The sequence below is a fragment of the Miniopterus schreibersii genome (assembly GCF_964146895.1).
Source record: "Miniopterus schreibersii genome assembly, chromosome: 11".
Classification (NCBI taxonomy): domain Eukaryota; kingdom Metazoa; phylum Chordata; class Mammalia; order Chiroptera; family Miniopteridae; genus Miniopterus; species Miniopterus schreibersii.
Window position 1 is genome coordinate 45,214,275 of NC_138111.1, and position 24,248 is coordinate 45,238,522.

Genomic DNA, 24,248 nt, shown 5'->3' on the forward strand with positions numbered 1-24,248 from the left:
GAAAATGATATAGGTAAGAAATTCAGATCTAAAGAAAGGAAGAGTGTTAGGAAAGGAATATATGAAGGTAAAATTTCAGATTCCTGAAGTAACACACATGTGCACCCCCCAGTGCTCTTAGACTGAGCACTGTGACTGCAGGGGGAAGGCAGGACGACTCAGTGACTCAGAGTCACTGTTCCCTCAGGGACAAGGGAAGGCTTCCTAGGAGCCGGCGCTGTGACGCGGCCGGGCCTGGGTGAGGGGTGCTTGCCTCCCCCTGGGCTGGGGGCCTCGTGTCCCCCCCCCCGCCGTGGGGAGAGGAAAAAAGGCAGGCCCAAACCTGCCCACGAAACAGCGTCCTGTCCAGCCAGAAGCTGGGGGCTTAGCCCTCAGGGAGGCTGAAAGAGAGAAAAAAGCAAGAGAGACCACGCGAGGGAGCCTCTGACCACAGGAAGCAGCAGCCCCACCGCAGGCCAGCCGCCACCAGACGCCGCGTGGTGGACACTTCACAGGCCCCAGAGGTGGCCCCACCGCAGAGCCACGGACCAGATGCTGCAGACCCAGCAATCTGCCATCTTTCTGTCCCTTCCATACCTCTAGCTCGAAGCAGCCTGGGGGGAAATACATGATTCATAGCTTTCCTCCCTATTTTTGTGCCTTGTTAGCCATAGACAGGGAAATCCCCAGGCTGGAGGTTAGATCTTTAAAGTCCCAGGTTCAGGAGGGCTGAAATGGAGCATAAGGACACAAGCACCACTTACGGGGGGGAGGGGAGTTGGGAAATGGAGCCCCGCAGGGCCTGCTGGGTTTGCCTCTAGGAGACCCTCTGCCCTCAATGCTGAATGCGCCAGCAGGAGCAAAGACAGGCTGGATCCCTCCTGCCACCGACTCTGGCTCCAAAACAGTCTCCTATTCAGCGGTTTTCCGTCCAAGATTGTGGGACTGCTCAGTCTTAATTCAGAACCAACGGGTCAGTTTAGGTATTTGCTTAATCATGTCACGGGACCAGCAAATGCAATGCCTGGGACGGAACTTGCAACAATAGTGCGAAGAACTCTTAGGAGGTGCCGGGGACACTGGGTTCAGGGCTAGGCTTTGCCACAGATCTTTGTATGACCCCGGCAGGTCGTCTCACTTCTCCATGTCTTTGCTTCTGCCTAAGAAGAAACCATTTCTTATCTAAAATTCATTTAGACCAGTCCAGTCTTTCTGCGGAGTGCAGTGAGAGAGAGGAGCAGGCAGGGCTGGGCTGATGTCTGGTGGCAGGGCAGGGGTACCCCTGTCCTTAGAGCTAGTACCCCCCGGGTTGTGAGGTTGAGAATGTTCCCACGGAGGCACAGTCTTAGCAGACACACACCCGGCCCAACACTGAGGGTGTCGACAGGCAGGGATGGACTGGCCCAAGGCCAGGGAGGGGCAGCTTAGGGGACACCCCTGGCCTCTAAGGAACAGGAGGTTCAGGCCTGGGGCTGCTCAGCTGGCCTTCCTGGGAAGCTGTGGGTGGGCTCTCCAGCTGGAAGGGGCTTTTTCAGGGGTTCTCATCATCAGTCTACACTTCTGCCCCTACCAGATAATTGAATAAGCCAATGGTTCTCAAGCTTTAGCTTGCGTTAGAATCACCTGGAGGACTTGTGAAGCAGATGACTGGGCCCCATGTTTAGAGTTTCTGATTCAGTAGGTCTGGAGGGGGCCTGAGAGGATGTTTTTCTAACCAGTCCCCAGTGGCTGTTGAGGCTGCTTATTGAGCCTGCACTTTGAGAACCACTTAACTACAGAAAAGCAGTTTTATTTTATGTGATGCCATGGTGGACACTTAATGTATATCATTTATATAACACTCACCATAGCCGGGTAGAGATGCTGGGCAGTCTATGAAACTCTCTCTTCTGTGTGGAATTGTGTCCCCCAAAACACACATTGAAGTCCTAACCCCCTGTACCTCAGAACGGGACCTTAGTTGGAAATAGGGTAATTGCAGATGTAGTTAGTTAAGATGAGGTCCTATTGGAGCAGGGTGAGTCTCTAATCTGATATGACTGGCGTCCTTATAAAGAGCCACAGACACACAGAGAGAGGTCAACACCATGTGAAGACAGACACACAGAGAAGACAGACCTGGGATGACAGAGGCGGAGATTGGAGTGACGCATCTACAAGTCAAGGAATGCCAAGGACTCCCAGCAAACACCAGGAGCTGGAAGAAGCAAGGAAGGATTCTCCTTACAGGGTTCAGAGAGAGCATGGCCCTGCTGACACCTCAATTTCAGACGTGTAGCCTCCAGAACTGTGAGAATAAATTTCTGTAGTTTAAGCCACCCAGCTGGTATTACTCTGTAAAGCAGCACTTGGAAAATAATACTCAATAAAAGCTAAATGCCCCTTTAGCTATTCTCTCCAGATGACTTTGTTCAGGTGCTGTGACTCCACTGGAAGGACCAGGGAACCCTTCCTGAATCAAAGAGAGCTAAGGACATGGGGTGGTCCGGTACAAAGACATTGCTCAGTGGGTGTATTCCATTCTGGATAGTGACAAACCAACCCAACCTGGTCCTTTGACAAGAAAGTGACAAGAAGTATCAGAAGGAGCAGTGGGTGCCCTTTGCTGACAAGTCATTACAGCTGCAGTCATCTCCTTAATGAAGATGGGCTTGCCCTGGGCCTCCATGAAGCAACTACAAGCTCAGCCTTGAAAATGTCCTGTTCTTCCTAATAATACATTTCTTTGCCTCATCTGAAGCCACTCATGGGTCTCTCTTTGCAACTTGGAAGAAACTAAACAAGAATAAACTAAATAAAAAAAATATATTATCCCCATTTTACAGTTGAGTAAACTGAGGCTCAGAAAGGTTAGGTAACTAATCCAAGGTCGCAAGGCCCCAAAACTGCAAAGATAGGACTTGAACCCCTGGCTTCTATTCTACAACTCATGGGAAAGGCCCAAGCAGAGACTCTTGGGGGTGAGGTAGATTCTAGTGTTAGCCTCCTGCCTTTCAGTCAGTGGCCCAAGGAGCACCTGGCAGCCTTGCACAGTCTCCTGAAGGATTTCCTCTCACAGGAAACAGCAAAGGCCAGGGATGAAGCCTAGCTTTTCAGCCCTATGTGACTGCACGGGCCACCATTTGCTGAATGTTGCAGAGGGCAGCCCTGTCTTTGTCTCTCTTGCATCCCTTCCTGTAGTGTAAAGCGAGGATATAGCCCAATTCCCCCTCCCAGTCAGTGGAAAGATGTCTGCCTGGCCAGCGGCCACAAGGAGCAGAGAAGCCAGACTGTTTCCTGTGTCCTTGAGGGTTAACAAGCTCCACCAGACCCTTTGTTTGGCCGGCCCGAGGGTGGTTCCCAGCACAGCTCCCTCCCTCTCCACTCTGCTAGCTGCTAGATAATCCCTTGCTTGACCCTGGCCTTCACTGAAACTCCCTAACCAGCCACCAGCAGGTCTTCCCCAGATGTAAGTAATAAAGGCTGTGTCTTTTCCCTCTGGTCCTCCTTGTGGTTTTTTTTCGGTCTAGCAAAGAACAGTGTGGCACTCCTGGGGTTGGAGCTCTTGCAGAACACTTCCTTATTTCGGTAACAACCACCCATATTCCCTCTGAAAGTTTCTCCTCCCCTGTTTCATCAGCCTGGAAGGAGTGTTAAATACCACACTCCAGCCCAGACCACTCAATGCCTGCGCAAAGATTTGGCACAGGACCCAAGCCACCCAAACAAGATTCTCCAAGGACTCTAATTATTGTACATAGACAAACATGGATGAACATGGTTAGAGGTGATTTCTTTCTGACGGCAACAACCTGAAGGATCACCCACTAATTCCTTCTACCTGTGTTCACAGGACTGCTCAATTCTATTCCTTCTTAAGACCTGCCTTGTTCAGACTTTTTTTTTTTTACTTCTGTGGGACATCTTCATAATCTTCCATTAATTGCCTTATATCCTCAAGTAGCCCTAGTTGAGTTTCTGTTGCTAGCAACCAAAGAACCCTGATACAAGAGCCTATTCCATGCCAGGCACGTGAACCTTCACCTAACAGCTTCCTGACACACAGCTACTGTGTTCCCATTCAGCAGATGAAGAGACTGAGGCTGAGTGTCTTGGGTAATATAGGACACACAACCAGTCTATGCTGTAGCCAGCATTTGAAACAGAATCCAAAGCCCAGGCTTTCTCCTATTCATCCCTTCACGTCACCAGTCCAATGCCCTGCCATTTAAGGACAAGCTGCTGCTTCTAGATCTTTAAATATGATTTGCAGTTTACAAAATGTTTTCACCCACAGTAACACATGTAATTCTCATAGCCACCTCGGAGGAAGATATTTTCATGACATTGGAAAGTAGGTTGACCCCAAGTCTGGTCAGCCTCAATTTTTTCCTTGCTAAAAACCTTTCTGTGACTCAACACAGCCTGCAAAGTCAGTCTGAAAGCCTCAGCATAGTGTTCCAGGGCCTTTGAGATTCAGGCTTCAGGCCAGCACTTTCTTTCTGGTACTTTGAGCTCCAGCCCCTATAGAGCTATTTGCCATCCCCCAAATCTGCCAGGCTGTTCTGCACCTCGGAGCCCTCCCTCCACCTGGATGTCACCTTCCCACTCTCACCTAAGTCCTGACTAGGGAACGTCTATTTTTCCTCCCCCCTCATGCCTGGTGAGCCCTTGCTTACCTTTCCAGACTCCAATGAAGTTCTTCTTCCTCTCAGAAACCTCTCCTGTGCCTCCTGCCCCCAAGAAAAACCAGTACCCCCGCTGTATCCTGGGCAGGAATCTGGGGTGGCTCTAGCATTATCTGACATCATAGTGGACATTGAGGTTGACCCCTCAATATTTTCCACCCCAAAGGTCATAGAAATCCAGTCCTGCAATCCCACCCTTCTTGACAGAGGCTGGTCAGAAGCGGCCATGGGATGCTTAAATCCCATTTTTGATTTAGCAGTGCTTTTCTCTGCCCACCAGAACAGCCTTGGAACCTGGCCACTGCTCACACCGGCGCCAGCTTCTGTGTATGTGTGGGGATGACACTAGGTCCCCCGGAAGGCCTCCCAGCTCCTTCCCGGAATCCAGCCAGAGGCCAACAGAAGCTACTCTGCTCTAGTGGCCGAGGGAGGGGCTCCTGCTGTCCTCCAGTTGCCCCCAGGCTGCTAGGGCTTTCCTGTAGGTCCCCGTGTAGACACACCTTCATTCTTCTGTTCTGTCTCCACCTTGCCACTGCCCCTTCACCTTCAGAACTTCTCCGCCCCACCCCCTGTACGCCGGGCCGCAGGCAATGACTTGTTAGCTGATTAGCCCGGCCGCCCTCAGGTCACAGCTGACCGTGAGTTCATAGGATGACCCCTCCATCCCTCCCTCTCAAGGCTGTCTGCGCATTCGCAGGAGATTCCAAGAGGTATCCGCTTTTCTCACACTTCAGCAATTTGCCAGGCACTGTGCTGGACGATTTTACATGTTATTTCTCAAGTCTCACGGCATTTTAAAAATTACTGTTTATTCTCATTTTGTATATGAGGCTGCTGAAGCTCAGAGAGGTTAAGTAACTTGCCCAAGGTCACACAGGTATAACAGGAGCTGGGACTAAAGGCCTTTTTGTCTCGGTTCAGGGCCCTGCTGGGTGTAGGGAGGGAATACTGTCTGCAGCTGGCCTCAGACACCACAGATGTGCCTACTTGAGCTCTCTGCCTTCTAAACAGCAATTTCTGTTTGTTCAGCTTCTATAAAAGGGCAGCAGCATCAACCCCATGTATAGCGATGTCCTTTATAACATTCTAGAATTTTCTGGTGGGGTATATGTGAAGGAGCAAACCCTCACACCCCAAAGCCACACAGATTGAAAAGATGAAGTGCAGCCCGGCCAGGCATGGCTCAGCGGTTGAGTGTGGACCTAGGATCCAGGCGATCGGGGTTCGATTCCCGGCCAGGGCACATGCCCAGGTTGTGGGCTCGATCAATGACTCTCATCATTGATGTTTCTCTCTCTCTCTCCCTCTCCCTTCCTCTCTCTGAAATCAATAAAGATATATTTAAAAAAAAAAAAAAGATGAAGTGCAGGCAGTTTGGACTCCAGGGCCCCTGCTGCCAGCCTGTTGGGGTGGGGGGAGTCGGGATGGAGAAGTAAGGAAATCACCGGAAGTGTGGAGGGTGAGGGCAGGAGGGCCTGGCCTGGGCTTTTCGGGGTGGAGCCAGAGGCTATGGCAATCCAAGAACGGTGACTGGCACTGAAGAAGGTTCTAAGTCCCAAGAAAATGAGTAAAGTGGATCCTGGCCCCTGAGCACTGTGAGCCGGAAGGCTTTGAAAAGATCAGAGGGGCATCTCTGCCATCAGTCCCCCTCGGCTCCACCGGGCTTCAGCAGGTGGGCCCGTGGTGCAAGGCCAGGCCCACCAGGTGGCAGCAGAGAACCAGTCAGGAGCCAGCAAGGTGCAAGCTGTAACCCTGGAGCTGGGGACAGGGAAGTGGCAGGTTGAACTGGGCCAAAGGGGTAATGGGTCAGCACACTATGTTGCTAAACTTATTCTGTACCAGACACTGCCAAGCACCGGGTGAGCATGATCTCTTTTAACTCTCACAGCTAAACCTAGGGAGTACTTTTCTTAGCCCTACCAATCAACTGCCTCCTGCATGCCCCCAACTGGGTACTGAGCCTGCAACCCTGGCATGCCCCCTGACCAGGAATCGAACTGGCAGCCTTTGGTGCATGGGGCGAAGTTCAACCAACTTAGTCACACTGGCCAGGCTAGCCCTACTTTTCAGATGCAGGCAGTGAGGCTCCAAGAGGTTTATGACTTGCCCAAAGTGACACAGATTGAAGAGATGAAGTGCAGGTGATTTGGACTGTGGAGCCCCTGCTGTGAGCCTAGGGGTGGGGGTGAGGAGGGTACTGTAACAAGTCACTAGGAAGTGTGGAGGGTGAGGGCAGGTAGGGCCTGGCCTGGGTTGGCCCTGGAGTAGAGCCTGAGGCCTAGGATAGTCCAACGACAGTGACCAGGAGCCTAGTCAAGGGGAATTTCTGGGGCACTTCCAGGAAACAGGATGTGGTAGGATTTTCAGGCTGAGGTTCCTTGGTGTACCGTAGGAGCTCCAACCCTGGGAGGGCCACACTGTTTCTTGCTAGTCCAGAAAAAGCACATGGGGGGCCAGAGGGGAGAGACATAGCCTTTATTACTTACATCTGTGGAATTTCCTCACTGGGCCAGGGTAGGCTAGGGGCTTATCTAGCCAAGGGGAGAGGGAGAGGGAGAGAGCAGTGCTGGGAGAGGCCTGCATGCAGGCCAAGGTCAAACAGAGGCTGGTGAGGGGCTTATTAGCCATCAAGGACGTGGGAAACACTTAGTTCTGGGCTGCTCTGCTCCTTGTGGCTGCTGGCCAGGCAGACACCTATCCACTGACTGAGAGGGGGAATTGGGCTACATCCCCATGTCACCCTACACTTGTGAAACCTTATTTGAAGAAGCCACCCCAGCCAATCCTGGGCACTTCAACCCGACAGGACTGGGTACCTCAGAAGCTGCAAACCACTCAAAGGCCCAAAGAGATGCATGCCTTTGTAAGATCTGATCAGGACTTTCTTGCTGAACTCCAAAGAGCACAGGAACTGGAGGGTATGTCCCCAGACAGGTCATAGTGTCCCTTGTGTGCTGGGTCTGGTCCTGTATCCCCCTCTGGGGCGAGGCATGATGCCAGCTGCTTTGCAGTCTCCATCCTGGAACAATGCCCAGGCGCACTCAAGGCCCCTGAATTAGCACCCATCACCAGCAGACCTAAGTTACACTCGGGAGCTTCCCTTTCCCCTGAGACCCAGTCAGTACCTCCCTCCTCTCTGGTCTTGCTGCCAATCATCCATAATACTTTCAACAATAAAGATAAATTTTAAAAAATTAAAAAATAAAAGCAATAACTAATGAACACACTGTTGTTTTTCCGAAATTCAAATGTACCTGGGCATCCTATGTTTTAACCTGCAGCCCTACAGAGGAGGGACCAGCATTTAAAATAAGTGGCTTCCCCAAGATGAAATCCTGAGTTGGGGAAAACAAAGGCCATACTGAGCATGACTTTTTGAGGGGAGGAATGAAGCTGATTTCATTCACGCCAATTAAGCAATCTCAGATGACCCCATCAGAAATCCAAACTCGTGACTAACATGGGATTCAAAACCAGGAAAAAAGAAAGAAGGGAAAGATTAAGAGAGGAGAAGCAGTCTTCACACACAGGGCAGCTGCCACGGAGGACGGCCCATTCGGGAAGGTAAGAGCACCCACTGCCCTCTCAGGCGCAGTGTGGACCTGTTCTTTCAGAACAGGGTTGGGAGATCCTGGTCACTCCTGCGCCCTCCCTCACGGCCTCCCTGAAGCTTGGCCATCAGCAGAGTTTCTCCTCAGTGTTGGTAATACCCAAATGCCCACGGTTCCCAGTCTCCTAGATGCTCTCTCGAGGCTGCCAGCAGCAGAGCAGCAGCCAGGGAGAGCCAGCCTGTGAGCAGCACCGGCTGCCACTCAAAGGACTGCTGCTCCTGGGTGGGGTCGGGCCAGGGCATGGCTGTCCTCGCACCGTTCCCCAATGCTCTGAGCTGGAGGCATAAAAACAAGTTCATACAGAATTAATTGGGTTTCGTGTCTGTTATTTTGAACACGGGGTTCAGCCTTGCATTATTCACCTGAGCTGATCAGTGAGTTCAGCTGTAATTTCTTTTCTACCACTGGGAAGGGCAAATTACAGAGATGCCCCAGTGGAAAGGGCTCGTGCGGTGAACTCCCACTCTGCCCTCCCCCTTCTCTCCTGCTGTTCCAAACAGGTTCATTAATATAATTCTGTGGGGATCGGACCTTTGAAATTCATGAGAACAATAAGAGGGAAGAAAAATACATAATAGCAAGGGGAGAAGGGAAACCGCTGTTGGGTTTTAACAGGAACACTTTAATCACAACCACTGCAGTTCATGAGCTGTTTGTTTGTCTATTTGTATTATAGTTTAAATTTTTGTATTATAATGACATATATAAAACACACACAAACATTATATATATTTAAACCCTAGTCATGAGACTTGAACAAGGGAGAAGCAGAAATTGATTTTGGGACAACAGATTGTTATAAAAGTCAGGCAGTGGGCTTATTCAGCCTGTTTTAGGTGGGGTGACTGTGGACTCCACCAGACACCTGTATGGGATGGTTTCCTTTGTTGGAAAGTGGGCTGGGAGGGTGCTGTGCTTGGCCACAGACATTAGGTCATCATAGCCTTCTATTTGTCCAAGGATTGATATCAAATAATACCTTTGGAGAGAAATAACTCCTTTTATTAACCACAGTCTTGGGGCAAGGAAAGTAAGGACGAATAAAAATGCCTTTCGTTTGCTTGTTTCTCTACAGTGTATGCTATAGAGTCAAGTTGAAGGCAAATGAAGAGCATTTCCTCCCCAAAGAATAACTCAGTTTTAAAGTATTTTGCTTTTGTTTTTAGTTTCTTCTTTGAACTTAATTTTCTGTTGGTAGAAGGGATTAGAAACCTGAGCAATTTCCACTCGGTAGCAATGAAAGAAGCAGGCACACGTCCTCTCATAAAGGGAGACCAGGGCCCCAGCTGTCATTCCTGGTCGCCTAGAGGGAGTGTCTTTGTGGGTCTTTATGAGATGACGAGCGAGTATGCTGTGGATACATTAAATGATGCCCATGTGCCTCTGCTGTTAGGTGTCCTGTGACCCTACAAGATGCCTGGTGAAGAGGCCCAGCTCGTCTATGGGTACCCCAGGAGAGGGCACGGCCACTCCTACATCACCACTCAAGAGTAAGTTCAAAACTTTTGCTAACACAGCCTCTGGATTCCGCCGGCACACATCAGTCCATCTCTCCAGTGTTTATTTCTCCAGAGAGTAATAACTGGCAATGAGGTGAGGAGACGCTGTGGGCCCACAAGGGGCTCCCACAATAGCTTCTCTGAGGCTGAGCAGGCGAGGTGCTAGGAATGGTAAAAAGTTGGATCTGTCCATTTGTCTGCATTCTTGGCTATCTGGCCTTTGCTGTGGGCTCCCAGGCCAAAAAACGTATGTTTGGAAGCAAGTTGCCTCTTTCCTCACACTGGGTTCTGTCTGCTGCTCTGTCTGGGGCTCCTGAAGGTGGTCTGTGGACAGAACAAAGGTGAGTTGCCAAAGAGCAAGTGAGGCTGAAGGGCAGGCCTGCGATTCCGCCTGCGACTGGCTCCACGGCAAACCTGGTGGTCAGAACATTTGCATCGTAACTGTTCCTATGGAAAGGCGTTTGCTATTACAAATCAATTAAAAGTAAGTGTTTATATGATTAAGCATTTCTAAGGGCTAAGCATTGTATAACCTGCCCAAGATGCTTTTCTTGCCTTTGAAAGAAATTTTACAATCTAGTGGGAGAGTCAGGCACGAGGGTAACTTCAGCAAGAGAAAGTGCTGTAATGGGAGCAGGGGCTGTGGGGACGCGCTCTGCACAGACGGGTGTGGTGGTGGGAGGGGAGCTCCACCAACGGACAAACAAGGAACCGTCTCTTTCTTAAGTGGTCTGCTGACAACTTCCTGCAAGCCTACCCTACCTTGGGAAAGGACTGTTGACCAATCTTTCCTAGAGCAAACAGCAGGGGCAAGCAAGTTTTAGAACCCAGCCCAGGCACTGAGGGAGCATTTTCTCAAAGACCCTGTGGGATTGTCTAAGGTCCCTGTATGGTCACTGGGGGTGGGGTGGGCAAATGTTCAGAAAAATTGTCTCAAGAACAAAAGTATATTCTTTGGGGGGGGTACATTGCACATGGTATTAAGTAGGATATTGTTTCAGCTTCTGCGTGATGACTCAATAGACTCTACTGCTATGGAACCTAGAGAGGGGTTCTCTCATGTGAGACGGCATAAGTCACCCATGAGCTTGAAGAAATGCAGTTTTCTAGGTGCTGCCACCCAAGAGGCTGATTCGGTCAGACTGGGGGTGGGGGGCCCCGGATCTGCACTGTAACGCACATCTCGGGTGACTCTACTGCAGGAGGCATTAGGGTGACACTCTGAGGCCCCCGCCCAGCTGGGTACTGGGTTTCTCTGGCATATGCTGGTGGTTTCCGCTCCCAGTCAGTCCGTCCGTCCCTCGGGGTGGTGAGTGCAGCATGACTGTGTGTAAAGAGCTGGGACAGAGCTCTGTCTGTGTCCTGGTGTCCAGGGCTATAACCGCAGACCTGGGGGCGAAATCAGAACACAGGCAGGCTGGGAATCAAATCAGCTGCCTTAGTCACGAGCGCCCACCAAACGCTCCATGTGACAGCTTCATTTCAGGAAAGGGTGATCTGGTAGGAGAAGCGCTGGCCTGGGCGATGGGGGACCTGGGTCTGGCCCAAATCCTAGACTTACTTGCTGGGTATCTCGGGCTAGTCGCTGTGAAAGCGGGTTCTGCCACTCACCTGTTGTGCAACCTGAGGCATTTTACCGGCCTAACATCTTGGGATGTCAGCTGTAAAATGAACATCCTACCTACCTCAGAGATTGCCATGCAGATGGAACAGGAGCCTGTATGTGGGGGGCTTGGCACAAATTGGTGCTTAGTGAATGGTAGAGCAGCCCCTGAGGTGGTGCCGAAGCTGCTGAGTCACGGTGGGTTTCAGCCTCATGATCTATAAAGTGGTGGGCTGGCCGGCATGATTGGGTCTGAGTTTTATCCTGCACTGTCATGCCATGTTTCTCTCTATCCCACTGGGAGATGGCCCCTTGGTCCCTCGGCGTCTTGAGATGGAGGTGGTCCGGCAGGTGGTGCTGGGCAAAAGTCTCTCCAGAAGCCTCCATTAGACTTTATTTTGCCTGCAGCTACTCAGTCTCTTAAAAGTCACCCAGCTCTGCAGAGCCTTTCTTTAGCAAGTCACAGATAAAAGCCCCTGCACTCTGCATTTTGTTGATGTTGTTCATGCTGGGAAGTAGAAAATCAGGCAGATGTTAGCTAATTGGCAATCTTAGAGAAAGCAGAGCCCCAGGGCCTGGAATCGGGTAAGTGATGCCTCCCACGGGCCACCGGACATGGGACCCCCTAGGCTGGCTTGGACTTCTGGACGGCATCCTGCTGCTGGCAACCAGACCCTTCTCAGTGATGCTGCAGCTTCCCTCCAGGGTCAGCTTGGACACTTCTTCCCAGGGCTGAGCCCCAGGGCTGTTTCTTTTAGTAATCCATCCATGCCTGGCCAGCTGGGAGGTACTAACCAAATATCTACGAGTCCCGACCCCAAATGTCATCTGGCCTCTCTGACCTGGCAGCCAGGCTGGCTGAGAGGTCAGGGCTCTCATGTCAGCCGCCCCAGGGCTCTACCACCAGCTCCATTCTGAGGTGCCTCTTCCAGGTCCCTCAGGTGAGACCAGGGTAAGCAGCAAGCACTAACCCATCTGACCCGGTCCTTGGTGACCTGCACTGGAATCTTGGAGCAGGTGGAGGCCAAGCTGAGCATAAACACAGGGCACATGTCCTAGCTGGGCTGGGCTCTGGCATCCGTATGCGATGGTTATAGTCTCAGGGACCTCTAAATCCTACAAGCCCTACTTCCATCCCTTCAGTCAGAATGTGCCAGCTCTAAGCTCTCAATGGCTGGTTCCCAAGCTCTCTCCTTTTCTTTATTACCTTTCTCCATCCCCAACCAAAACTTGCTCTGTGGTATGTTGCTGATCCCTTTATTCTCACTAGAGTGTCGATGACTAACAAAAGGTTAAAGTCACATTTTGCCACAAATCCACATATTTTTAGATAGTTATTTTAAAAAGACATTAAATTGTTCACTCATTTTTCAGAGAGACTGGTGTTATGGGGGAGAGGATGTGAATTTGTTATCAGCCATAATTCATTTGTTCCTTTTTTACTCATTTGTTTGGACATCCACACAACTGTCCATCCATTCATCCATCCACCTAGCTTCAAAAAATATTTCTTGAAACACCTATGTGCCTGACCTTTTCTAGGTATTGAGGACACAGATTTTAAAAACAGAAACAAACTAAAAAACTCCTCTGGGAGCTCTTTTTGTATTTCTAAAAGAAACAGGTAAGCACACTGCTGATTAGCAGCACAGGGAGGCCTATGAGAGAAGGCGGGATGGGCTGCCATCAAACTGGGAGGAATGAGGCTGAATCTAGGAAGGTGAATATGTTAGGAAAGAAATGGAGAGAGATGGGCAAGGGGTGAGGTGTGGGGGAGGGACTGGGCTGAGAGGGCCCAAGGGAGAGTCCATTTCAAATCCTACGCTACCTTGAATCCTACGCACCTAACCTCGAATTTATTTCCTCATCTATGAAATGGGGATGAGAAGTGGTGCCTGCCTTCCAGGGCTATGGTGAGAACTGAATAAGCTAATGTATCTGGACCGTTTAGCTTGGCACCGCCTTATAGTAGATGCTAAGTCAGTGCTAATTTTCACCTCCTTTTTGTGGACTGATAGTTGGGGAGAATGGTTTAAACCGGTCCCAATGAAAAGGTAATTCAGCCTCAATAAATATATTGTCCATGTAAGGGTCAGTTGCTACTGCACCTCTTGCACCAGGAACATGGGTGCTTGGGCCCATGGCAGTTAGAACGGCTCCTGCTGGCACGTACCTGAGGAGCCCCTGGATACAAGTGCTGGAGGCCTGGTGGGTGCTCGGTGTGCCATGTGGTGGGAAATGACCTGGGGACTGGACAGTGCTGTTCTGGGCTGGCAAAGTCCCTGTGAAGACAGAGGAATGTTTTATCATAATGTGGGGAGAGGCTTCTGTACCAAGATGGATTTGTCTATCTCTTGGGCCAGGATCGTAGGGATCGGCATCCTGACAGTGATCCTGGGGCTCCTGCTGTTCCTTGGCTGCTGGTACTGTAGAAAACGAAGTGGATACAGGAGATTGAAGGTAAAGCTCCCACGGCCTGGATCCTTCCAGATCCAGGACCCCACTTCCCCTTTTCTGTGAATTTCCAGGCAGTGGGGTAACGTTCTCACGATCACCTCTAGCTCTGATTCCTGCTTCTGATGAGTCTTTCTTTACATTATCCTTCCTGCATCCCTTCCTTGGCCTCTGCCCAGGCGTCAGCCCCAACCAGGCCCCAACCAGTGACCACTCTTTGGTTCCACTCAGAGCAAACTTGAGTGCCTGGCTGTGTATGCAGCTGAGCACTGGTATTCTGTGGGGCACAGGGGCAGGTTCATGGTCCTCTTGCACAGCCACCAGCAGCTTAGAGACACTCCAGGTCCTACCAGTCCTTCTGGGGAGTCTCACAGCCTCCGTTGCTCCACCTAATGGCCGCTCCTCTCACCTGCCTCTTCACTCCTTTCCTCTCACGTTGCCTGGGAATTCTTCCAACTCTGCTGTACCAAGCAACCCAGTATACCTAGGACCCGTCTGGCCATCAGGGCGATGAGGTGACCATTCACTCCTCCGCAGCACAAAGGACCACCAGGTTTCTAACAGGCTCCATCTTCCCTTGCTGGCCAATGTGGTTCTAATAGGACTTTTTCTTCTTTACCTGTATGATCAGGAAGCTAAGAAGTGACACAGCCCAGTCTTGGGGCAGCAGGATATTCCACAAATGGGAAACATCAACTGAGTCTCTAAACTATAAAAACTACAGGTGTCAGAAACCTCGCTTCAAAGCCAGGTAGCACCCTAGCACTCACGCATCCAAAGGCCTTGGCCACAGTGAGCAAGGCAATGAAAGGAGAGCTGCCTTTCTCTCCCCCGCCCTCTCCTCTCCCCCCCCTTCCTCTCTCTCACCCTCCTTCTCTCTCCTGTCTCTCTTGTTATTACAGATCTGAAAGCTTCTGAGGTTGATACATGATGAAAAAAAAATTATCTTTACAGAAGATGTTGGAAAGTCCCATTCCTCACTCAGAGGAAAAGGTTCTGCGACGGAGGGGGGATTGGTGTGGGTGGGAGGCCGTCGCTCGGCAGACAGAGGAGGAGAGGGGAAGGTGAGCGCTGTAGCTTCAAATTCTCCTCCTTGCCAGGAAGCTTGGGCAGTCCCATGCGTCCCTTTTCCTAAGACCCATCTTGCCAGAGTGTCCCAAATACAAACCATGAAGGACAGGGTGAGTTTGGGGGCCGACATGCCCCTGGAGCAGCAGCTCTCCAGGGTGTTGACATCTCGTGGGAAGGAGGAGAAGTTGCTGAGTCTGAGTAAGACTCCAAACCAAGTTCCACAGGAAAGCCTTGGGTTAGGAGGTCAGGGATGGGGCCCCTGCCTCTGTGACACCTGTCTGTGGCCGTCCACAACAGGTTAGTTGGGGTGGGGCGAGGGGCGCTTTGCTCTCTGCCACAAAACTTCATTTGTACGCCTAGCTCAGGGTTATGACATTGCCTGTAATCGGCTATTTACTTTTGTCTCTTCCACCCGTCTGTCCCCCACTTATGAACTGCAGTGGAGACTATTTCTCATTCACCTTTGTACCTCCAGTGCCTGGCACAGTGCTTGGCACACAGCAGTCACCCAGTTGTATGGCATCGGGTTTTGGCCTCATTGTCTGCCATTGACTTGCTTGGTGACCCTGGATTTTAACTCCTCTAAGCATCATTTGCTCTGTTCTATACCTAGACACATGATATAATATGATGTACATCTGGTTTTGTTTAATATATGTATTTTTTCTATATGGTTTGTATTCATTCTATGATTGCATATAAAAAATCACAATGATTTAGCTTTTCAAGGAGTAAAAGCTATTTCCTAACTCTCCGCAATTGCTAGCTAGATGATACTGGGCAAAAAGACAATGTGTTTTGGTTTTTTGTTTTCTTGTTTTTTAATTTTCCTTTCTGCTTCAACATGCTCATCTTAAACTCATTCAACTTAAGAGGAGCAGAGAGTCTTAACACTATGGGCTCAGACACTGAATATTTTGCCTGGTAAGGTTCAAGTTCAACCGACCATCCCTCTATCTATCGCTCTGGGTCTAGATCAGTGATCTACAATTTCTGGAATTTTTATGTGTTTAGAGTCCCTGCCAAAAATACTGTCATTTATTTTTAAAATTAATATTAAAATCTTGTTTTTAGACTTTCATGTTTCCTGAAATGCCAGGTTGGGAATCAGCAAAGAAATGTAGGTAAAATTATGTAAAATAGTGCATTAAGTGCTGCATTTAATTACATAATTATCTCCCTGTCTCTCTTTGGTGATTCTATTTTCATTTTAAAACAGAAATACATAAATGACAATAAATGCAAGCTCTGGGTATCTGAGTTAGTCCACCTTTAACAACCTTCATTAAGCTTGGCAATGCCCACCTTCCCACTTTCACTGAACACAGAATGGTAGCAAGGTTGGTTGGAATTTAGATCTCCTAAAATTTCTTCCTTGGCTAACAATTCCTCTTAGGCCTGGAAAATGTCTTTTCAGAGGAAAGACTGCTCTTTCTTCAGGAAAATGATTTATAAGGTGCTGAAAGTTTGTTTTTGTATTTACCAATGTCACTCTTTCACCTGGAAGTTTAGAACACAATGCTTTTGATTCTTAGAGAATATTTTGAGGCCTTGCTGACAGCTGAGTTTACACCCATGTCTCCTGGTGTCTGTTTCTCGGTGCATGGCCAGGCCAGGGGCCCCTGAACACGAATCACCCGGGGTTCTTGCTAAAATGCAGATTCTAGGACCAGCTCTGGTGGAGACCCAGGAAACCGCATTTTGACATGCACACTGTGGCAGGTGAGAGATTTAAAAAACAGAGAAAAAGAATAAAAGCGATTGTTAGCAAAGGGAGAGACAGACGAACTAAATACCTTTTCTGAGGCGGATCTCTGGGAGCTGGGGAGGGAAGCAGAACCTCCCTGTGTCCTCAGGTCAAGATTAGGGTCCTTTGGGTGACTGTTCTAAGCCACTGAGTTTGAGGGAGGTTTGCTATGTAATGATAAATAGCTGACACGTGGGTATTTGATTCAGTTTGCTTGTGTTTTATTTAGTATTTTTTGCACCCACTTTCAGAAGGAAGATTGGACTATATTTTCTTTTCTTCTTTTTTCACCCTTGTTATCTGCTTTTTGTACCAAAGTTATACAACCCTTTAAAAATGAGCTAGGATGTGTTCCTTTTTTTCCTAGTCTCTGAAAGCATCTGGGTAAGTTTGAAATGATCTTTTCTTCAATGTTTGATTAAAAAGAGACAAACTAATGTTAAAAAAAAAAAAAAAAGATTAGGGCCCTTGTGCACATATCCTTCCAGGAGGTAGGGTCAATAATAATTTCAGGCCGGAGTTTAGGAAAACTACTTTACAGTCTGCAGACTACATAGGTATCAGCTGAGTCCATGTCTGGCCTCGTCCAGTTGATGTTCCAAACACTGCTCCTCCCTTGGAAACCTGCTTTGATGCCCTTCTCGCCCAGCCTAGTGCACAGACCCCAGTGACCAGCCAGGGTCACAGACAAGCCCAAAGAGCCACCCTCCCTGAGCCGGCCTCCAGAGAGCATGCTGCTAACGCCTGCTACCTGGATTTGGCTCACAGATATGTTTGGGTCTGTATTTTTTTTTCTTTTTGATTAATCTTCAAATTTTCCATTGATTTCAGGTAGAGTAGGACGGAGGGAGGGAGGGAGAAACATCGATGTGAGAGAGATATCAATTGGTTGTCTCCCGCACGTGCCCAGACCAACCCACAACCCAGGAATGTGCCCTTGACCGCAATCAAACCCACTACCCTTTGGTCCACAGGCCAACGTTCTAACCACTGAACAACACTGGCCAGGCTGAGCCTGTATTTCATTTATTTATTTATTTTCTGGATTGAAACTATATTAGACACAGACAAAGGTGGAGGACATGGGTGGGGATGGTAGGCTTCACTTATATCTACAATGATGATTGAAATAAAACAGTACAGTTTTCAAGGTATTTGAATATTTGGAGTCAAATGATTCTTCAAATCATTTGGTTTATTTATTGTGCACAGAAAATCTTTTATTAGGGATTGCAGGAAAGCTAGTGTCAATTTTCCAGAGCAGCCCACTTAAGTCAATGTAATGGTTCCTAATAATTGATGTTCATCATTTTTCTCTTTCTCTCTCTCTCCCCCTTTCTCTCTAAAATCAATCAGAACATAACCTCAGGTGAGAATTAAAAATATGTATATAGCAAGCATTTATAAAATGAAGAATGTAAATTTCATATAAAACTTCATGTTTTAAAATGTATGGGCCTGTATTTTAAAAAACTGAATTAGGTGCCAACATTTAAAGTAATGTTTTATATAAAAATCTTGATTTCTAGTTTCTTTTTAAAAAAATTAAAAGTTCTGGGAAAAACTGGCAGCTATGCAGTGGTTGTCCCTTCAGATGGGATGTACACGTCCTGCTTTCCTATGGCCCCCACCTGACCCCCTTGATCCCCTTGCATTACCTGCCTGGTCCCTCTAAGTATGTGAGTAGAGCTGAGCTGCCCCAGGCACAGGCAATAAGGTGCATTGTCTATAGAGCGGTGGTTCTTGGTGTGGTCCTGGACCAGCAACATCTCCTGGGAACCTGCTAGAAATGCAAATCTGTGGGCCCCGCCCAAGCCAGACTGTGTCAGAAACTCTGGGCGTGGGCCCAGCCGTGTTTAGCAGGCCCTCCAGGGAATGCTGATGCACGCTCAAGTTTGAGAAGCACTGTTGCAGAGAATTTAACAACAGCAATCAAAGTGACTAAAAGTTAGCCTGTTTTTTATTGTCACAAAATGCCAGCATTTCCTCAGTGTCAGTGATGAGATACTCCCTCTCTCCAGGGTGGACTACTCCTGCAGTCTCCACTTTGTGGTTTGTGTGTCTGTCTTGTACAAACTGTTGTCATTCTGTTCCAGGGGTGAAGACCACCATCCTCTAACCCTATGCAAAGCCTCCCCCCAGTAACTCAGGGTGCATAATTTAGCCTTAGCCTGACTTGTCATCATGTTGCAACTGAACTTGGAAGCTCAGGGCCACACCGCAGCATTTCTATCACAGTACACGCATTCACAGTGTTTAAGATATTTTGCTGTCATTTTGGGAAAGGCAGAAACAGAGTGTATCCCTGCTGTCACGCTGTCAGGCGCTTGTCCTCGCTGTGATACCAGCTCCCGCCTCACTAGCTCTGATCTCCACGTGCAATCATTCTGAGGTCCATTTTTTAGATTCCCATTTTCTCCTTCCCTTTAAAATATTCATTGACTACTGGGTGTCAGGCACTATACTAGGAGCTTAACCTCTAGTTAATTCCTGCAACAGCTCTGAGAGGTAGGTGATGTTATTTTCATATTACAGATGCAAAAACTGGAGTTCAGAGGGGACACACAGTATGTGGCAGAACCAAGATTAAAACCCATTCTTAAAACTTAACTTCTTTCTCATTTCTTTAATGGATTCAATGATTTCTTCTCACCCACTGACCTTCATGAATTCACATTTCAGGACAAAAGCCTTTATGCTGGTACTCAAAGTACCTTAACAGGAATATGTCCACGCGAGGGACCTGGTTACCAGGACAGCAAACTGACTTTTCAAGGGAACAATTATGAACCTGTGGTAGGTTGAGATCCTGCATCTTGGGGTTTTTGTGAATAGCTGCTTTTAACTCAAATGAATAAAATTATTCCCATTTAAAGAGCGAGGACAATGTGAATGTATTTAATGCTACTGAACTGTACACCTAAACATAGTTAAAATGGTAAATTTTATTTCTATTTTACCATAATAAAAAATAATGATAATGGTGAAAAATAAGGGAAGCCCAGAGATTTTCTTAGATTGTGTTCTCTCACACCCCAATTTTCCAGGGTCATTAATGAGAGCCATACACGTAGGATCCAAAGGGAGAACTTGGTTCTGGATACAGTATCCTTTTGTCCTATGTTTTTAGTATATTTGTCTATGTCGTAAACATAGATATATCTAAGGGAGGAAATAAAAGACCTATTATTAATTGTACAGAGCTGTGCTGCCCAGCAGGGTAGCCACTAGCCACATGTGGCTGTTGAACACTTACAACACAGTAGTTTGAATTAAGATGTGCTCTGCCACATACCAGACTTCAAAGACTTAGTATGAGGAAAGAATATAGATAATTCATTAATGATTTTTATATTGGTTACATTGAAATGATAATATTTTGGTATGTGGGCTTAAATGAAATATATTATTAAGGTTAATTTTACCTGTGGTAAAAAATGCAATGTATTTAGTGTTTGTAAAAGAGTTCAATAATTCATTAGTTAGGGCTTGGACTTCTACTGACAAGGATATTCCAGGTATATATGTTTTTTGAGATTTTGGGAAGCCCATTAGCCCTATTTTTCTCTACTCTTGCCCCAGTGTTTCAACACATGCACTTGTGAAATTTAACGATTACCTTGTTGGGTGGAAATCAGATGTGGACACTTAAAAGTTTCAGTCCAGAGCAGAAGTAGAAATGTGATGCTACCTATTTTGACTTAATGGCTCTCCCAGAAACATATGCACTGTGGCCAAGCCCATACTCTCTTTTTCTCATTCTCACAGGTTCCCAACGCTCCGCCTGCCTATGAGAAACTCTCCGCACAACAGTCACCACCACCTTACTCTCCGTGAGAGCCAGTGGGGCCCCCGAGAGATGCTGAAATGGCTTGCCTCACACTTTGGATTAAATCTGATGTGGACATTTAATGGTCTGCTTTGGAACGCCATAGAAACCGTGTACACCATCACGACTAATAAGCTTAGTGCTAAATTCTTAGTAGGGAAACTAGCAATACTAATTTAGGAAATGATGAAAAATATTAAAATGGAAGAACTTTGTCAATAAATGTTGTAGTGCAAACTATCTGTGCCAGTAATAATGCTAATACACCTATGATGTTATTTCTGGAGGGATAGAATTTAAGTGTGTGTTCTGGGACCATTCAATTTCTTTTCAGTTGAAATTTGGCTAATAACTAACCAACTACTATTCTGATTTCTGAAGAAGCAACATCTTGACCAAACTGAACTCTAACAGAATTGTCACAGGTGAGTTTGGGCTATGGAGTGCTCACAAAGGATACCTTTACAGGTTTAAGACCAACAGCGGAATGGCTACCAAATTACACAGGCAGACTCATCTGATCGGGAAGGTGTCAGTAACATCTCTGTGCTAAAGTTCCATGGTGCTTACCATAATGTACTGCAAAGACCCTTTCTTCCTTCTTTCTTTTCTTTCTTTCTTTCTTTCTCTTTCTTTCTTTCTTTCTTTCTTTCTTTCTTTCTTTCTTTCTTTCTTTCTTTCTTTCTTTCTTTTTCTTTCTTTCTTTCTTTCTTTTTCTTTCTTTCTCTTTCTCTTTCTTTCTTTCTTTCTTTCTTTTTCTTTCTCTTCTTTCTCTTTCTTTCTTTCTTTCTTTCTTTCTTTCTTTCTTTCTTTCTTTCTTTCTTCTTTCTTTCTTTCTTTCTTTCTTTCTTTCTTTCTTTCTCTTTCTTTCTTTCTTTCTTTCTTTCTTTCTTTCTTTCTTTCTTTCTTTCTTTCTTTCTTTCTCTCTCTTTCTTTCTTTTTCTTTCTTTCTTTCTTTCTCTCTCTCTCTCTCTCTCTCTCTCTTTCTTTCTCTTTCTTTTCATATATCTTTATGACTATTTTATATATATATGTATTTATTGATTTCAGAGACAGGAAGGGAGAGGAGAGACACAGAGAGAAGCATCAATGCTGAGAGAGAGTCATTGACCGGCTGCCTCCTGCACGCCCCCGACTGGGGATCGAGCCCGCAACCCGGGCATGGGCCCTGACCAGGAATCCAACTGCAATCTCCTGGATCCTAGGTCAATGCTCAACCACGGCTGGCCAGGAGAGACCCTCTTTCTTAAGTGATTCATAAACACAGTTCTAATTACATTTCATTTCAGGGCTCAGTGCTGTCATAATAAATGACAAGAATTTCCTGTTAAACCAGAGGTGATGTCAGAATTTAAGTAAGTAAAAGCTACTGTAGTTTGGCTGATGTCTTGCCCTAGATGTCCCAATGGCAGTTTAGTTCCTTTGGGCTCCCAAATCCCTCTCAAAAGAGCATATAGAAGAAATCATAAAGCAGGAGGATTCTGGAACAGTGTCCTTATTTGCTGGCAACATGATGGTTTTTGTTGTTGACATCTACATATGTATACTATCATTTATCCAGTATTTTTCTTTCAGTCAGCTCATGTTTTAAAAAATTGGCTTAAATTTTGTAACACCGCCCTAAATGGAAAATCAGTATCATCTTCCGTAAGTAGATGATAATCATAAACATGAAGATAATGAAAGCAAATTATTTTTATTAAAACCTAGGAAGATACTGATGGTAGCAGAGGGCTGTCAACCTGAGACCTGCTCTCTTTAAAGAGGGAGATTAGCAAGAATCAGAGAAAAGCTTTCAACATAATTAAAAGGCTTGCAGAGAAAGAAATGACTTTCTCACCATGTGACTCAGTGTTATCTAATGCTGAGTAAGCAAACCACCTAAAATCATCTTCTGTCATTGGAAACACCATGTAGCCTAACCTCATCATTTCCTACAAAAGACAGGATTGCACAGAAAACACACTGAATAGAGAGACTCATTACACATACTGAAAAAAATGCCATTCAACAAAATACTAAAATACTTCCCTGCCCTTTCTGACTCTGTCCAGTCTTACCACTTAAAATAAGCCCTGTCTGGGTCCCCATCACCCCCACCCCTCGCCCTTTTCGAACAAATACATGAGTTCTAAACAAAATAAACTCCATGAGGCATTTGGCCAGCTCCTTTCCTCATTGCAAAGCCTAGTCTGAGCCTTAATCCTTCACATTCATAGAATAACCTGTGGCTTGAGCCCTGGACCCCTCCAAGACCCCCAGGCCATCCATCATCTGCTGAGAGTTCTCTCCTTTCCCCCTGGCTTTCTTTGCAGAGTTCCTCAAGGCAAGTGTCCCAGAAGATGGGCAAGGAGGGTTGAGCTGTCTTCCAGAGAGAAGTTAGGAGAGTGCAATTTTGTTTAAAGGAACACAAGGTGCCAGATTCAGCCAAAAGAAGGACCAGCTCCCTACAGAAAGGCAGCCACTCTTTTGGAAATTGTTTCCTGGACTGGAGACCAATTATAACACAACCTTGGGAGCCAGGAGCTGAAGGGCCACATGATGGAAGGAGCCTGGGTCACCAAGACCCCACTCAAACAGAGTCTGCCCCATGGATTCAATGACACACTGGCTTGGATTGAATGAGAACAGATTGGCCCCACAGAAAATCCATAAACTGTTAGGACATTGCCAGATCTGATACTGAAATCCAGGGCTGTTAGTTAATTCCTTTGTTGAGGCCCTTCAGTGCTCTGTCCCTACCCACCTGGACCAAACACACACAAATGGGGATGGGAGGGGTGCCTCTTGGGGAGGGAGATCCCTGTGACCTCTGCAGGTGGGACCAGACTTCCCTGCTGCCCAAGGAAACTTGAACTGAGGAGAATGAGCCTCACCCAGGGCCCTGGGACAGGAGTGCTCCGCTGCAGTGTGCCCCACCACGACACCCGACATGCTCGCAGAGTGGGTAACGGCATGGCATGGCTCTGACCTCCTAGGTTTCCTGCAGGATCAAGTGAGGACTGAAGTAGTCAGAGCTCATGGCTGGTCTCCTCTGGCCATATTTCTTGTTTTCTACTTGCCCAAATGCACTGCATAAATAATACCATTTTCCATGTGCACAGTGGGCTCTGTTTTATAGAGCCTGGCCTTCCCTCCTCCTCTGGCCCCCCACCAGCCCTCAGGTGCTGTCTGATGCTGGAATCAAGGCCCCAGTCTCCATGGGTGTCCCCAGGAGTTTCTGATTGTAAAGAGAGTAAAGAGCAGGGAAACTTAAGGAGGGAAAAAGAACTAGCCGAAAGATTTTCTGCCTGGGTTGAAGTCAGTGAGGAGTTTAGACTGAGTCACCAATGAACCCTAAGTCACCTCCAGTGCAGACCAGTCTTCTGAAGTTATAAACAGCGAGTTTGGTAGCACTTATAAATCTGGACAGATCCGCTCATCACTTGAGAATATTACAGAACTTTTCCTAAAAGGACAGAAAATAGTAAGCGCCCTAAATTTTCATTTCATGGTTTAACTTTAAGGATTGACACAGTCCTCAAAAATGCCTCAAAATCCCTCTCTCTCAGGTGACTGATGACAACACGTCATAAAATCGTCTCTGAAGAATGCAGAGCAAGTTCAGAGGGAAATCATGGATACTTTGGATAAAGGCACTCATTTTGAAGAAAGCCTAAAACTCCTTTCCCAAGAAGCTGTGAGATGAAAAAGTGTGAGAAATGAAGGAACAACAACAACAAAAAGGCTTGATAGCTTGAAAATATGAATGAAAGAGGCTTTAAATTATACAGAGAGCCCATTAAAAT

At 47.2% G+C, this 24,248-nt stretch overlaps 1 protein-coding gene across 3 annotated transcripts; it reads left to right on the plus strand.

The window, feature by feature from the left end:
- The first annotated feature begins 6,485 nt into the window (after positions 1-6,485).
- Positions 6,486-20,694, plus strand: MLANA (melan-A). Of its 3 annotated transcripts, none has more exons than XM_081150479.1 (5): positions 6,486-6,505; positions 9,651-9,747; positions 13,723-13,819; positions 19,314-19,427; positions 20,400-20,694. In XM_081150479.1, exons 2-5 carry the CDS (start codon positions 9,671-9,673, stop codon positions 20,466-20,468), a joined length of 357 nt encoding a protein of 118 aa, XP_081006605.1. In that variant the 5' UTR covers positions 6,486-6,505; positions 9,651-9,670; the 3' UTR covers positions 20,469-20,694. The 3 variants fall into 3 exon arrangements, with proteins under 3 accessions (XP_081006605.1, XP_081006604.1, XP_081006603.1); XM_081150478.1 differs by lacking the exon at positions 6,486-6,505 and adding an exon at positions 6,708-6,787; XM_081150477.1 differs by lacking the exon at positions 6,486-6,505 and adding an exon at positions 7,944-8,210.
- The last annotated feature ends 3,554 nt before the right edge of the window (positions 20,695-24,248 follow it).